Source organism: Euprymna scolopes, chromosome 44 (genome assembly GCF_053919585.1).
Source record: "Euprymna scolopes isolate OS-2025 chromosome 44, ASM5391958v1, whole genome shotgun sequence".
NCBI lineage: Eukaryota > Metazoa > Mollusca > Cephalopoda > Sepiida > Sepiolidae > Euprymna > Euprymna scolopes.
The window spans coordinates 31858271-31875695 of NC_136525.1; the positions used below are offsets into that span (position 1 = coordinate 31858271).

The following is a 17425-nucleotide window of genomic DNA, read 5'->3' on the forward strand; positions in this document are numbered from 1 at the left end:
TCTTTCGCCCCCCCCCCAACTAAGAAATTAAGGGGGACGTTATACCTGGGATCTCAAGCTGTAGAGATTATTATTTACTCGAAAATAAAGAGGATTTATGCCTGGGATGTAATCAAATCCATTCACTCACATTTCGTATATGTAATGGTTTAGATTTAGATGCATTGTTTACATTTTAAAACAGTAAAACGAATCTCGTGTGTGTGTGTGTGTGTGTGTGTGTGTGTGTGTGTGTGTGTGTGTGTGTGTGTGTGTGTGTGTGTGTCCCTCTCTCTCTCCGTCTTCCTTACTCTAAAGAGAAATAGTGTTACTAAAAAAGAAAATGCGTTTGGCTTTGTTTTTTTGTAAAGGGTGAAGGTTGGTAAAAAAGAAACAGAAAGAAAAGGAGGATAGGAAAGAAAAAAGCTGGAGAGGGAGAGAAAGGAAAAAGGTAAAAATGGAGAGGGATAGAAAAAGAACAAGAGGATAAGGAAAAGGAAAACGATAAAAGGAAGGGAATAAAAAGGAAAAGGGGGTGGGGGTCGTCAGGCCTTTTTAGGAACTAACTTCCTCCACAAATAAATAAAAAGAAGACTTACATGCAAAACAAATGGAGGTTTATTCACAGAAACCAACCATTAACAAATAAAATATAATTCTCGTTATAATGAGTTCAGAAGTCCTTTTTAAGTGTTCGTATAAAAAAAGGAGAATGTCTTTTTTTGTTGAACTGTTCATATGTTAAAACATGTTAAGAGAGGCAATAGGTAATGTTCGCCTGTGAAATTGTATGAAGCGCGCGGAGCGGTGAAAATGGAAGAGTGATAGTAACACGCATGGAACGTCCGAATGAAAATTCAGTTGAGAGAGAGATTTGATGTTTGTGTGTGCTTAAATACTATTTGAACCGGCTCCAGCGAGTTTAAAAAGAAAAGTTTAGAAAAATGTCCTTGGAGAAATCCCATTGGACGGAAGCATCACGTGGGGTGCTCTGTACTACGTCCACTCGTTTTGAGTCAATTTAATATATAACGCCACGCCGGAATTTGCGTGGGAGTTATTTTTTATTTTTCACGCGCCAACATAATCATGATCATACTGCGCGCCTAAATTGTATTTATTTTTATAACAATTTTTAATCCAAATCTTAACTGTGTCAACTGGTACAAAGGGATAAAAAAAAAGGGATAAAAAGTGATAAAAAGAAAGAAGCAATGAGAAAAAGAGAAGAGGAGAAAAAAGTGAAAATAGATAAAAAAAAAAAGAAAAAATAACCAAATAAAATTTTAAAAATTAAATAAAAAAACAATAACCAAATAAAATAAAAAAGAAATAAAAAAAAACAAAAAATAACCAAATAAAATTTAAAAAAACAAAAAAATAACCAAAAAAAGAAAACAAAAAATAACTAAAGAAATAAAAAAAAACAACCAAATAAAATTTTAAAAATTAAATAAAAAAGAAAACAAAAAACAATAACCAAATAAAAAAGAAATAATAAAAAAAAGAAATAAAAAAGAAAACAAACAAATAACTAAAGAAATAAAAAAACAACCAAATAAAATTTTTAAAAAGAAATAAAAAAGAAAACAAAAAAACAACCAAATAAAAAAGAAATAAAAAAAAGAAATAAAAAGTTTTACCTTTAACTCTTGATAATACATTCTCAACTGAATTATTTTGCGAACCAATTTCTGTTGACGCTCAGCCCCAGTCGCGACTGAAGCATCACACTGCCGGATGAGCTCTTTGCAATTCTCTATAGCCATAAGAAGCTCTTCTTCACTTGTCTGACCGAAATGACCCTGAAGTTTAGAAAAAAAAAAAAAAAGAAATCAAGTTAAAAATAATCATCTCCAAACTTTTCTCAGATTATATTTCATTGTAATGGAGATTACATGTGCGTGTGTCTATCTGGAACTATATCATTACATATGCGAACACTTTTTTTTATGTTTTTTTGAACTTTTATGGTAGACTAGCGAGGGGTACCCGGCATTGCCCGGGTGTTTTTCGGTGTGTGTGGTCGGGCGGGGGTGTTAATGAAAACCTAAGAATAAGCGAAGTAAAAAAAAACAACAGAAAAACGAACATCAAAAAACCCTGCTTAGCGGGGGGGGGGGTACCCGGCGTTGCTCGAGTGTTTGGAGGTGTGTGTGGTCGGGCAGGGTGGGGGGTTTTAATGAAAACCTAAGAATAAGCGAAGTAAAAAAAAAAAAAAAAAAAAAAAAAACAGAAAAACGAACGTTACGTGAAAAATGGCTTAAATAACCCTGCTTCAATATTAAAATTTAAAAAATCTAAAAAGACATCTCACACCACGATTCGAACCCAAAACTTTTAGATAATGACCCAATGCTCTAACCAACTGACCTAACACGACGTACATGAAATTTTTTGTCAGTTCTTCAAATATTAAAACTAAATTAGGTTATGACGTCGTCTGACGCATGCGTAGAACCGATCTCGTCATGAGAGGACGATTTTTACTGACACCCCCCCTTGTAGAAAAGTGTTGATTACAGGGTGAAAAAATTAACGTTTTCAGCAAATTTTTCGATATTTGTCAGGCGAAGGATGGGCTTTCATATGAAACCAAGTCTGTGAATTTTTGTTCTGTCTTTCAAGAGTTTTTAGCAAAACACACAAACATACATACATTTTCGCTTTTATATATATAGACTAGCGAGGGGTACCCAGCGTTGCCCGGGTGTTTGGAGGTGTGTGTGGAAACTCTGGAGGTGGGGGGGGGGTTGAAAAAAAAAAAAAAAGTAAGTATGAGGATCGAACCCAAACCGTTTGAGGCAAAGTTGTAAATTAAAGTGTGAAAAAAAAACGTGCGACGTTAACCACTGCCCCACCGCGAGATGCTAACGGAAACATGTTTGAATTTATTTAATTACTTGGATTTGGCAGGTGCCCGTTTTAATGAGATAATGAGGTCAAGTTTGACTGCGGGATAGTATTCATTTACTGCGGAATGCTTTTTTTTATTTTTATTTTCCCAAGACAAGCACTCGATAATTCCAAGCCTCCAAATTCGAACCTCTCAAAGGAAGAAGTATTGGCTATCAAGTCACTGCACAGTGACAATGATATCATAATACTACTAGCAGATACAAGCAATGCTACAGTGGTAATGGATAGAGCAGAATATTCCAAGAAATTGGTAGATCTTATAGAATCTGGTGGTGTAGACAATATATGACGAGCCGATCGCTATTGTGTCCAATGCACAAATGGCACTGCGCCTGCGTGATGGGACGGGAAATCCGGTTGGTACTGATTTGCATGAGTTGGCGCATCCGCGGTGATAAAAGACGTTGGACTTTTGTGTGTGCGGCATTCTTTCATTTGTTTGGTGAAAGAAATTTTGTGGTGTTCGTCTCGGTTACGCGAATCGAGGACAGGAAGAAAGGGACAGTGAGAACTGCAAATAGAACATACTGATTCAAGCTATTTCGGCAAAGGCTGGGGATAGATATAATACACTTTAACGGCAAACATTTCCTGACACTCACCAATTACGATCCAGTGCATTGTACCATTTGGCGGATGTTGTCTGTTGATGGCTGATACCATACCCGGAGAAAGAGCTTGGTCCACCCAAGGGATTAATCTCACTAATGGCGATTGTTCAGCATAATAAGGGGAAAGTGCAGCCTGTTATGGATTACAGCAAACTAAACGATCAGGTGGACACATACACGGCACATGCAGATGTGTGTTCACAAAAGCTGAGGGACTGGCGAAGAAAGAGGTCCGACGTGTCAGTGTTGGACTTGAGAAAGGCCTACCTCCAGGTACATGTGCACCGTTCTTTATGGCCGTTTCAAACTGTGGTTGTGAAGGGGGAGAGATACTGCCTGACTAGGATGGGATTTGGGCTTAACGTTGCTACATCCATTATGAAGGTAATTGTCGAGGCTGTTTTGTCCAAAGATGCAACTGTTCAAGAAGCAACATCGGCATATATAGATGATTTATACATCAACAATAGCGTGGTGCCCGCAAAATGAGTGAAGCAGCATCTTCTTTGGTTTGGATTGGAAAGCAAGGAACCAGAGCGGCTTGAGAATGGCGCACAAGTGCTTGGATTGGAGGTCTGGGGAGGAGCATGGCACTCTGCGATGGAAGTGTGGTATTATGATTCCAGATCTTCCAGAGATTGTGACACGTCGAGCCATTTTTTCCCTGTGCAGGAAACTGACCGGGCATCTGCCAATGTGTGGGTGGCTACGAGCAGCAACAGAAATCAAAGCGACGGGCCAACACTGTAACCCAAGGATGGGACGACACCACAGAGGATGTTCCACTCCAACAAATGCTCCAGGAAACAATAGCCAGGGTGAAGCAGAGTGATCCCTCACAGGATCTATGGTGTGTAAACGGACAAGACGTCAATGTATGGGTGGATGCTAGTTCCCTGGCGACCGGCGTGCTCCTGGAACATATTGTCTTTGAAGATGCATGTTGGCTGTGATCTACGAGCGACGTGCAGCATATTAACTTGGCTGAACTGGATGCGGCGTTGAAGGGCATCAACCTCGCGTTACACTGGATGTGCTAAAAACGGACTCAGTAAGTGTGTATCACTGGTTAGTGGACACACTCATTGGAAAAACTAGACTACGCACAAAGGCTACCAGCGAAATGTTACTCCAACGATGATTGGACACAATAAAATCACTGGTAGAGGAGTACGGACTTTCAATAGACGTTTCTCTGGTCCCGTTAAGTCAAAACTTGGCAGACCCCATGACACGTGTTCCACGAACGTGGCTCGATAGAATGAAATCCGTGACGGAGCCTGTATCTCTGACCTGTGCTGCAAATAGTAATGCAATGACTAGTAGTCAGATTATGGAACTGCATAAAAGCAGTGGGCATCTAGGCATCCGACGTATAGCATATTTCGTTCGGCATGTTTGCCCAACAATTACCAAAGAGGTCAGCTATCGAAGAATGTTAAGAATGTTGGACGATTGATCCGTCTCCAGTTAATTGGACGCCATGAAAATTGGCAGTACAAGCTAATTGGTGGGAATGGATATAACACACTTTAACGGCAAACATTTCCTGGCGCTCACTGATTGTGCTCCAGCGCGTTTTACCATTTGGCGGATGTTGTCACAGCAGGACTCCAGACACATCATTCAGCATCTTGAGTCGATATTTTTGGAGCGTGGCCCACCACAGGAACTGCTTACTGACAACAACACTGCATTTACCAGTAAAGAATTCAAGGAGTTTTCTGCTGGTTGGGAGTACGCCTGCTGTTTCGGTGTGCATACATGCCAGCAGGCAATGGCATTGCAGAACGATGTCACCGCAGTATTAAGCGGATTGCAGCCAGAACGAGATGCACTGTTCAGGAAGCAGTGTATTGGTACAATGTCACGCCCAAGGATTATACATCATCATGTACTGCACCTGCCAACGGGATCTATAGATATGAAGTTAGGGTGAAGAACATCGACCCAGAGCCCACATTACCAGCCTCTGCACAAACCCAATACCGTGTGTGTGACCCTGTATGGGTAAAACCGCCAGGTTATCGATGCACATTCAAGTTCAAAGAAGGAACAGTAACAGAAGTGATCAGCCCACAAGCAATTGGTGTTGATGATGTCCCGCGCTATGTGAAGGATATACAACCCTGGACGTATACCTTCCCCTTTGGTAATGCACATGATGAGATTTCAGATGACACTGCATGTATTACACAACTCAAAATGGAGAACCCTCTGAAAACCAACCAAATGGCATTCCACCTTGGCAGAGCAGATGAGACTTCGGATGATAGTGAGGGTATGACACTGCCTGGCCCACAGACAACACAAAATGGAGAGACCCCAGAACCACCCTTGCGGCAAAGTACACGGCAAAGATTACCAGCGCGACCTTGCACATGCTGTGATCAGTGATCAGGGACAATGTATGACGAGCCGGTCGTTGTCATGTCCAATGCACAAATGACACTGCGCCTGCATGATGGGACGGGAAATCCGGTTGGTACTGATTTGCATGAGTTGGTGCATCCGCAGTGATAAAAGACGGACTTTTGTGTGCGGCATTCTTTCATTTGTTTGGTGAAAGAGATTTTGTGGTGTTCGTCTCAGTTACGCGAATCGAGGGCAGGAAGAAAGGGACAGCGAGAACTGCAAATATAACATACTGATTCAGGTGGCTACTGTAAAGTGAAAAAGAATCCGATTTTGAAAACAGAAAAGAAGTGGTAACAGATCCTTAGCAAGAACAAAGACCTAATATCACCTGCAAAATACAGACAGCTAGTTCAGCATTACAGTGAGCTACCACACCTATACTGCCTCTCTAATATTTATAAGGACAATATTCCATTAAAACCCATTGTCAGCACCCGAGGTTAAGCATGCTATCCACTGAGCGGATTCCTGGTAGATATAATCACCCCAGTCATAGGCAAATCTCCATCGTACACCAAAAACAATGCTCCCATTCATTCCAATCAAATGGGAAGTCTAGATGTAGTCTTTTTTTTTTTTTACATGGTAGTCATCACTTATGAAGGTCCGGAAGCCACTCGGGGATAAGGGTTATTGCATGTACAGTAATCAATGGGATAATATTGTAGTAATCATTAGTAATGGAGATTTGATAAAGTGTCTTACTTAAGGGGGCTATTTATCAGGAATTTGTTTATATTGGACTTGAAGAATCCAAGTTGTAGTCAGGTGAGAAACAAGCAAACAGAACAGAGTTCCACAGGCGTGCACTTCTAAGAAAAAGACTTTGTTCATGGAATCTATGTTTTGATTAAGGCACAGATAAAGAGTGGAGAAAATTATTGACAGAGACGTTGTCTGTTCACGAAAGTACCTACTGATGAGGCTAACAGTGGTATAGGACAAGCTGACTTCTGATGCCTCACTGAAGGAACGCACTTGCATCAAAATTGACAATATAATTGAAATGTTCACCTTCTGTATAGAAATTACATACTTTGTAATGAGATCTGATATGTATTGACAGAAAAAAGTTCTGGCAATGAGATTGCCATTCTCCTCAGTACGGGCCAATGTATATATAGAATACTTTGAAGAAATGGTATTAGGATCAACACCATTAAAGCCAACAATGTGGTTGTGATATGTAGATGACACATTCATATTCTTGCCACAACAAGAAAATTTTCAAACATTCGAAATATCTGTCCAACTATACAGTTCATGATGGAAAAAGAACATAAATTATCATTTCTAGATGTGCCGATAACCTACACTGGTCAGAGGTTTGTTATCTGTGTTACGAAAATTTTCACTGGATAGTACCTAAACTTCAACTCCCACTAGTAGTGGGATGATTAATTGGAATCGGAAATGGTTAATCGTAAGAGTCATGTATTTTGGGGGTAATCGAAATCAGAATTGCATTGTTCAAAAATACCTTAGATTTACAATTCTTTCATTATGATTCTCTTATATTTTTAAGTTGAACTGTTTTTAGGAAGTGAGATTAATGCTGTCAAACATTTGTGATAAAAACGTTGGTATTTCTACACTTTATCGCCGAAACTGGAGACTCCACTTTATTTCACACACCTGTCATTGAAATCCAAGGGAGAAATCAGTATTTTAAACTATGACCTAAGTTAGAAATAAATAGCAAAAAAAATAAACTAGATAGTAATTACTTCCGGAAAGAACTATGAAAAAAACTAAATAAAGTGAAAGAGAACATATATCCGTAATTGTTTAATTGGAAGTGTTTCGACTTAATAAAAACAGAAAGTTTTTCATGAAACGTGTGTGTGTATATATATTTTAATTAAAAAACAGAAAATGAAAAGGACATATTCATAATTGTCTAACTAGGCGAGCGCCATTTGAAATCCAAAACATTTACTGTATAAAAATTTATCAAAACATAATTGTAACAACATTTATTGAAAAGTTTGCGTAAGAAAATATAATTTTAATAAAACAATTTTGTAATGAAAACAACATTGGATTTTTATAAAAGAATTTTTTTTTTTTTTTTGGGGGGGGGGGTCGAACAAATAAATAATTTTAATGAAACATTTTTTTTTAATTAAAGCAACTTTAAAGGGTCAACAACAAATTTAAATGAAACCAAAAAATCATTATCCAGTTTAATTTTGTTTCATGCTTCGGTCGTAGTTTAAAAAACTTATTTCTCCTTTGGATTTCAACGACAGGTGCTTGAAATAAAATGGCATCTTGAGTTTCGGTGATAAAGTGTAGAAATACTAAAACGTTGTAGAACTTTTCATAACATATTTAATATGATCTACAAGAATTTTATTAATTACTTTAAAAGTAATCTTTATTTATCTTAATGAGTTTTCTCATTCCGTCACATACATAGGGGCTGTTTCAAAACTTCAAGGCCCATGATTAGTTATCTTGCACTGAAACTTTAGGGACCGCGAGGTAACATTGCTTTCATTTGTGAGCAAAGTTTATTTATGTATAACACAGCCTAACTACGTCAAGTCCATGAAAAAAGTTGATGAATACTTAACCGTTAGAGAAAAAAGATTTTACAGTGCTCTCATTGCAAGTAAATCATGTTAAAAATCAGTGGTTTTTACAACTGGTAACTAAAAAAAAAAAAAAAAAAAAAAAAAAATGGCAAGTTTTTTTGTTTTTGTTTTTTTTACCAACACTCTTCCATTAGTAAATGAACGAAAAATCTCATTAGTAAATGAAAAATGTCAACCTTTATATTTTTAAAAAATAAAACAAGCAAAGTCAAATTGGTGCAGCTCACAGCTGACATAAGTAGGTCCAGCAGATGAGCCTCGTTCTGAAATATATGAACAGTTAAGTCACATGAAATGTGACACCGGTGCTTCTACCTTTATTGACCCTTTGAATGATGGATAAAGAAAGTAAATTAACTTCTCCGAATTGTTTTATTTACAAAAATATTTCTTTATTTAAAAAAAAAAAAGAATTTGTTGAACTATGCAAACAAACAAATTTTTGAACTTTGCTGTTTAAAAAAAATTGTTTTCCTTTTTACGTTGACTTTTCTTGCCTTTATTTTCACTTGTTCGTTATGTTTAGCAATAAATGTTCGAAATTTCTTTGAATTTTTTTCTTTAATTTTTGGAATTTAAAAACATTATGTTTAGCAATAAATGTTCAAAATTTCTTTGAATTTTTTTCTTTAATTTTTGGAATTTAAAAACATTATGTTTAGCAATAAATGTTCAAAATTTCTTTGAATTTTTTTCTTTAATTTTTGGAATTTAAAAACATTTTTTTTTTTTTACTTTTAGCTTGACTTGCTTTTATATTTCATCATTTCGTTTTTTAGTAATAAATGCTTAACCGACCTTGTGTCTAACTCTGTCCTCGTGGGGAGGCAAGTAAATAGGAAGTAATGTGGTGGCTGAAAAGCATTACAATACATTTAAACCCTGAAGAATTTCCGCCCCTATTGTTCTAAGTTAACTAGCCACTACTTGTGTTTCAAACTTTAAAAAAAAAAAAAAAAGCTTTAAAATAGTAAAAACACTAAAGCTTTTTTCATTTTGGAAAAGATGTTTCAGGCGCCTCTATTATCCCAAAGAACCAGCTATGTAAACACTGCAATATTTTTCAATAATTATTTTTTTTTTTAAATTCTTTACAATCAATTTTTATTTAAAATGAAGAAATTATTTTGCTGAAATATTTTGTTTATATATGTTTACATTTTGTTTTCGGGTAAAATTAAGAAATTTAAAAAATATTGTTTATATACATCTTCATTTAAAAGGATTACTTTTTGGTAGCTTCACCGGTTATTAACCTAAGTTTTCCGAATGTCAGAATGAGGCTAGTCTGCAGGACCTACTTATCTTAACTTGACCAAATGACCAAAAATTTACTTTTTGGTTTGTTTTACTGTACACAGACTCAAAAAAGTTGTCACAAAACAAATATAGAACAACTAAATGTTATCAAAGGCAAGATAAATTACTTTTCTACCTAACTGGATATGTTTTTAGTGTTTTTATGTAATGTAGCATGTTCATTCAGCTCGAAAAACATACAGTGTTTACCGATGTTTTGGAAAATTCAAAATTGCACCCGACTATCTTTGACACAGTAAGTTTGGGAAAAGGAATTAAAAATAAAAAACTATGCAAAATACTGTTAGAAACTCACTACATATGTTACCGTGTTTTAGGCTGACATATATTCAGTGGGTTTTTAACAGTATTTTGTCTAGTTTTTTTATTTATAACTCATTTTCCCAAACTTACTATGTCAAAGAGAGAGTCAGGCGCCATTTGTAATTTCAAATACATTGGTAAACACTATGTTTGTCGAGCTAAATAAACATGTTACATTAAATAAAAACACTAAAAACATATTCAGTTAGGTAAAAAAAATAATTATCTTGCCTTTGATAACATTTATTTGTTCTATATTTGTTTTGTGACAACTTTCTCGAATTTGTGTACAGTAAAATAAACCCTTACTTTTTTATATAGAAATAAAGCGGTAAATTAAGATAAGAATAAACATTAAAGGACGATACGTATATAATTATATAATAAAAATAAATATAGAAATAAACTAATTTATTTAGATTTAAAAAATAACATTATTCCTAAAAATATTTCTTAAAAAGTAAAATAAGTACAAATAATTCGAAACGATTGAATATAAAAGGCTAAAAATTTAATCAAAGATTTAGTTATTTTTAAATTTCATTTAGAAATAAGAATATTCTAGAAAACGGAATAACAAATACTGTTAGAAATCAGTTAGCGATTGAAGCTGCAAAAAAAAATATTCATTTTAAAGAGTTATCGAAGATAAAGAGAAAATAAAACAAAAAAAATGAATATCAAAAGATAAACAAAACATGTTATTCCCCTTGAAATTTGATGTTATTGTATTTTTGTTGAATTAATCATGACTTTTTCTTTATATTTTTTAATATATAAAATAATTCCTGAAATTGATTGTTATTAATTTCATGGTGCATGTTTAATTCATGGTGAAAATATTTGTTTTGACTTTTATCTTCAATGAAAGAAATTTTACAAAAAAAATCAAATCGTTTTCGAAATTCCCTTAATTGCATTTCTACTTTTTCATAGTACCAAATTTTTTTTCTACACAAAAACTTTCGATTATATAATGGTATATTTTAAAACAATAATTCCACAGGAATCTGAATCGTACTTGGTATCGGAATTGTTAATCAACATTTTCCTGGAATAATCAGAAAAAATTTAGGAAACGTCCCAACACTAACTCCCACCATATATGTATAATGTAAAGAAAGGAATTGTCAATTGCCTTCAATACTAAGCAAAAGCAATGCATATCAAGAGGAGAAGGACAGTTTAAGAGAAACCCTCCACAAAAGTAATTATCCAGAGAGGATGACATCACCTCCAAGAAATCTGGGTCAGACACCAAAGGAAACTCAACACAGTTTGTATTCCATACATGAAGGGTTTGTCAGAAACACTTCAAAGAATGTAATCCATATTAGTATCAGGACAGTATTCAGAAGTGATTTAACTTTCCAAAAGTGATTCAACTCCAAAAACAGCTTGTGCATGTCAAAACCCCTACAGAAAAAATAATGACCAAGAATTGTGTATATGAGATCCCATGTAATGTGGAAAACTATATAAAGGTGAGACATGTCATCCACTAAAAGTTCCGTTAGAACATTGAAAAGCTGTAATATGTAGAGAGATTGAAAAATCGAGCAGGGGTAACCATATCTGGAGGGAGAAGATTGAAAAATCGGGCAGGGGTAACCATATCTGGAGGGAGAAGATTGAAAAATCGGGCAGGGGTAACCATATCTGGAGGGAGAAGATTGAAAAATCGGGCAGGGGTAACCATATCTGGAGGGAGAAGATTGAAAAATCGGGCAGGGGTAACCATATCTGGAGGGAGAAGATTGAAAAATCGGGCAGGGGTAACCATATCTGGAGGGAGAAGATTGAAAAATCGGGCAGGGGTAACCATATCTGGAGGGAGAAGATTGAAAAATCGGGCAGGGGTAACCATATCTGGAGGGAGAAGATTGAAAAATCGGGCAGGGGTAACCATATCTGGAGGGAGAAGATTGAAAAATTATAGACAGAACAACAGTGGAGAGTAAGACGACTCAAAGAAACAGCACATATGCTCGGCAACAATTACTAAGTAGACCTTTTTTTTTTTTTTTCTTCCTTTGAAGATTATAATGCCGGGTATGGGGCAGCCAAACCAGCTGCCAACATTGCCCCGCTTTTTTATTGAAACCAACTGAGAGCTCTTTTTAGTATCCTCGCTGTTCCCTTAAGTGCAATTGTCTGAATCTCTTTTGCACTTGGTTCACCAGGAATATTAGTTAGGTAGGACTTCAGGTTCTTCTTCATAAGTCCTGTGGCACCTATGATAACTGGTATGATCGATATCCCCTTTAGGTTCCAGTTTCTTTTCATATCATATATGAGACCTTGGTATTTGGTCTGTTTCTCTCTTTCAGCTTTGTTAAGACCGCCATCATTAGGAACACTCACTTCAATCAAGGTTGCAACTCTCTCTGACTTATTCCATATAACTATGTCAGGTTTCACAGCAGCATTTTCAAGGTAGGTGGCTGTAGGGATTACATGGTCGTAATGTATGGTATATAAGTCATTTCCAGCTGTTCTTTCAGGTTGATGTTCCCAGGACTTGCTGCTACACTGGATGTTTAATTTTTTACAGATGGTCCAGGAGGTACTTGCATACTCCATCATGTCTCGCTGTATAGTAGCCGTCCCCTATAAGAACTTTGCAACTTGATATCAGATGACCAACACTTTCCAATTTTGTATGGCAGAACCTGCATTTATTGTCATTACTGATCCCTGCCATCTTCTTGAATGCATTGGTCATCAATCCCTGGTCTTGGGCAGCCATTATGACCCTTTCCTGATCGTGGTGGAGGGATCCTCTTTTGAGCCAGTCCAAAGAACCTTCTTTATCTATGTATTCCTGAGAGAGTTCCCCCAGAAAATACTTTGCATGCTGATGTTGTTCCCATTCTTTAAGGTTCATCTGTTGAAAGGTCTCGGTATATTTCTGCCGGCTCTTTCTTGCTATTTCTGTGGCACACTTGTTTGGTGTTTCGTCCTCATCTGAGAGACAACTCTGACCAAAATGCTTGGCCAGCTGGGTGACTGATGTTGTTCTGCTGGCTCTTGTCTCTTGATGTTCATATACTATTGAGAGGGTGTCATTCTGGGAGCTTCTCAGATACTGACCGGTGCTCACAATAGTTGCCCTATGTTGATGATTAATCTCTGAGAGTCCCAGACCTCCTTCTCCCCTGGGCAAATACAGCCTTGGTAGACACTGTGTATATATCTGCAAACAAACACCCACTTTCAAACAGCTTGCTTTTCATGCAACCTAGGATCATCTAATTTGCATGCGAATGGTGAGAATTCATATTACTTTCACGTAACAATTAAGCACAAAATCAGTTACACATCATCCAATTGGTTTTTCTATTGTAAACTCAACTTTTCAAAACGCAGTGTTTTTTGAGGTAAAACATTTTCATAATCACTTCAAATAAATCAGCATAAAGACTTGTCGAAACTCTATAGAACAAAGATGTGAGAGTGAATGTTAATAAGGCATAAATGATGAGAAAAGAAAAAATTCCTTTGCTCAGTTTTTATAAAGAGAGTCTGTTGCAACTCAATTTTTTTTTTTGTGGAAGTCCAGGTAGGTTTAAAAATGATAACCAGTTAATGCACAAGAAATGTAAGACTATAGAGACATGTGAGGATTCAGATATGGAAAAAGCATATTTGGATGGCACGTTTTTTTTTTGTTTTTTTTTACATAGGCTTCCCCCACTTGTCTAGGTCCAGAGGCCACTCGAGGATAAGGTTAAAGAGTGCACAGTAGTCAATTGGATAATATAGTAATCGTTAGTAATGGAAATTCAGTAAATTTGTTAACTTAAGTGGAATGACTCATCAAGAACTTGTTTACATTGGACTTGAAGACAACCATATTATAATCAGCTGAAAAGCAGGCAAACGGAAGACAGTTCCACAGGTGTGCAGTTCTAAGAAAGAAACTTTGTTCATGGAATCTATGTTTAGGTTTAGGCACAGATAAAGAGTAGGGGAAGTTATTGATAGTGTTTTCAGCTAGACGATTGTTTCTCGTGAAAGTCTGGCGAGGGGGGACCATAGATTGGAGTTCAGATGAGCACTTGCCATGAAAATAACGATAACACTATTGAGATTGTTGAGAGGTTTTGTTATCTTGGTATCACGATTTAAGCAAAGGTAGAAGTTAGTGTGATAACAAGAATTAGGAGTAAATTCATTACTAACCAGCAGTTTTAACATTGTCAATCATGCAAGGAGTCTATGAAGCACATGTCTACAATGTGATAATTTATGGAAGTGAAACCTGGCTCATGAGGGTTGAGGATATGTTTTGCATGACAAAAAATAATACAAGAATGATAGGATAGATGAACCTTAAAGATAGGCTTATCTCTGATAAGACGGAGATGAAAAATAGTGTGATACAAAATAGGAGACTTTGTTGGTTTGGTCACATTGAAAGAATAGATGAGAGTTCTTGCGTTAGTAGATGTAGAATGTTTGAGGTAGTGGAGTCAGTTGGCAGAGGAAGCTTAAAGAAAATATGGAGAGAAGAGATGGGATCAATTTGAGAGAAAGAAGGATAAAGAACTGGCCAGAGATAGGTTAGTTTGGAAGTCAATTTCTAAAAGCTGTCCAATACATGTTAGCATGTAAAACAGACATAGGTGTTGTTGAAGATGATGAAAAAATAATACATGAAATTGCTTGGGTTAGTAGATGTGTTCAACAAATAAGTCATCCATTGTTTCACAGGCTTGTATTAAATCATCCACTGCAAACTCATGATTGAATTAGTAGATGCAGAACAGTTGAGTTGGCAGGGAAAAGCTAAGGAAAACAGGAGAGGAAATCATAAAGGCGGATTGAGAGAAAAAGAGATAAAGAACTGGCCAGAGATAGGTTAGTTTAGAAGTCAATTTCTAAAAGCTGTCCAACATATGCTAATATGTAAAATGGGTGCTGAACCAATGACAACGAAAATCGTATATGCAATATACCATGGTAAAAATTGATAAGAAAATTTTAACTTACCTCGGGGTGTGAAAAATGATCTTCTGCTAATCCGAGTTCTGCAAATGAAATATCTAACGTGTCTTTTGTTGGAATTGAGTTGTCATGAATGAACGACCACGCATGACTGTCAGAAGAACCTGAAATAAAAATTGGAGATGATGTCGATTTGACGAGATTTTAAAAATCTCATTGCAGAAATGTTGAAGTCAAATGAGATATTTTTTTTTATTAATTTATTTATTGTGGACTATTATCCTCATCTTTTTTAGTTGTTGTTTGATGAACGTGGTGAAACATATGGATGGCAGTAATTGCTGAGAATGCAGTTAGGAGATTCGGAGTTCCTATCCGTCACAGTTACTACCTGACGAAGGCCAAGGAATAGTTGGCCGAAACGTCATGAAACAACAACTAAAAAAGATGAGGATAATAGTCCGCAATAATAAAATTAATAATACTCATCTCAATAAGGAATTCACTTTAAATTATGTTTTTGTTTTTACTTATATAGTTCTACTAGAATATGCAAATACTGATATAGTTCTACTAGAATATGCAATTACTTATGTAGTTCTACTAGAATATGCAATTACTTATGTAGTTCTACTAGAATATGCAATTACTTATGTAGTTCTACTAGAATATGCAATTACTTATGTAGTTCTAGTAGAATATGCAATTACTTATGTAGTTCTAGTAGAATATGCAATTACTTATGTAGTTCTAGTAGAATATGCAATTACTTATGTAGTTCTAGTAGAATATGCAATTACTTATGTAGTTCTAGTAGAATATGCAATTACTTATGTAGTTCTAGTAGAATATGCAATTACTTATGTAGTTCTAGTAGAATATGCAATTACTTATATAGTTCTAGTAGAATATGCAATTACTTATATAGTTCTAGTAGAATATGCAATTACTTATATAGTTCTAGTAGAATATGCAATTACTTATATAGTTCTAGTAGAATATGCAATTACTTATATAGTTCTAGTAGAATATGCAATTACTTATATAGTTCTAGTAGAATATGCAATTACTTATATAGTTCTAGTAGAATATGCAATTACTTATATAGTTCTAGTAGAATATGCAATTACTTATATAGTTCTAGTAGAATATGCAATTACTTATATAGTTCTAGTAGAATATGCAATTACTGATATAGTTCTAGTAGAATATGCAATTACTGATATAGTTCTAGTAGAATATGCAATTACTGATATAGTTCTAGTAGAATATGCAATTACTGATATAGTTCTAGTAGAATATGCAATTACTGATATAGTTCTAGTAGAATATGCAATTACTGATATAGTTCTAGTAGAATATGCAATTACTGATATAGTTCTAGTAGAATATGCAATTACTGATATAGTTCTAGTAGAATATGCAATTACTGATATAGTTCTAGTAGAATATGCAATTACTTATATAGTTCTAGTAGAATATGCAATTACTTATATAGTTCTAGTAGAATATGCAATTACTGATATAGTTCTAGTAGAATATGCAATTACTGATATAGTTCTAGTAGAATATGCAATTACTGATATAGTTCTAGTAGAATATGCAATTACTGATATAGTTCTAGTAGAATATGCAATTACTGATATAGTTCTAGTAGAATATGCAATTACTTATGTAGTTCTACTAGAATATGCAATTACTTATGTAGTTCTAGTAGAATATGCAATTACTTATATAGTTCTAGTAGAATATGCAATTACTTATGTAGTTCTACTAGAATATGCAATTACTTATATAGTTCTAGTAGAATATGCAATTACTTATGTAGTTCTACTAGAATATGCAATTACTTATGTAGTTCTACTAGAATATGCAATTACTGATATAGTTCTACTAGAATATGCAATTACTGATATAGTTCTACTAGAATATGCAATTACTGATATAGTTCTACTAGAATATGCAATTACTGATATAGTTCTACTAGAATATGCAATTACTGATATAGTTCTAGTAGAATATGCAATTACTGATATAGTTCTAGTAGAATATGCAATTACTTATATAGTTCTAGTAGAATATGCAATTACTTATATAGTTCTAGTAGAATATGCAATTACTTATATAGTTCTAGTAGAATATGCAATTACTTATATAGTTCTAGTAGAATATGCAATTACTTATATAGTTCTAGTAGAATATGCAATTACTTATATAGTTCTAGTAGAATATGCAATTACTTATATAGTTCTAATAGAATATGCAATTACTTATATAGTTCTAGTAGAATATGCAATTACTTATATAGTTCTAGTAGAATATGCA

At 35.0% G+C, this 17425-nt stretch overlaps 1 protein-coding gene across 1 annotated transcript in view; it reads right to left on the reverse strand.

Annotated features, from left to right (window-relative positions):
- The window catches only part of LOC145268762 (differentially expressed in FDCP 8-like), a 163024-nt gene that overhangs the window by 35445 nt on the left and 110154 nt on the right, over positions 1–17425 (reverse strand). The window contains exons 4-5 of the mRNA XM_080124356.1: positions 15146–15264; positions 1623–1784 (exon numbers count right to left, since the gene is read on the reverse strand). Coding sequence (XP_079980482.1) covers positions 1623–1784; positions 15146–15264 — 281 coding nt within the window. The remainder of the gene's footprint in view (positions 1–1622; positions 1785–15145; positions 15265–17425) is intronic.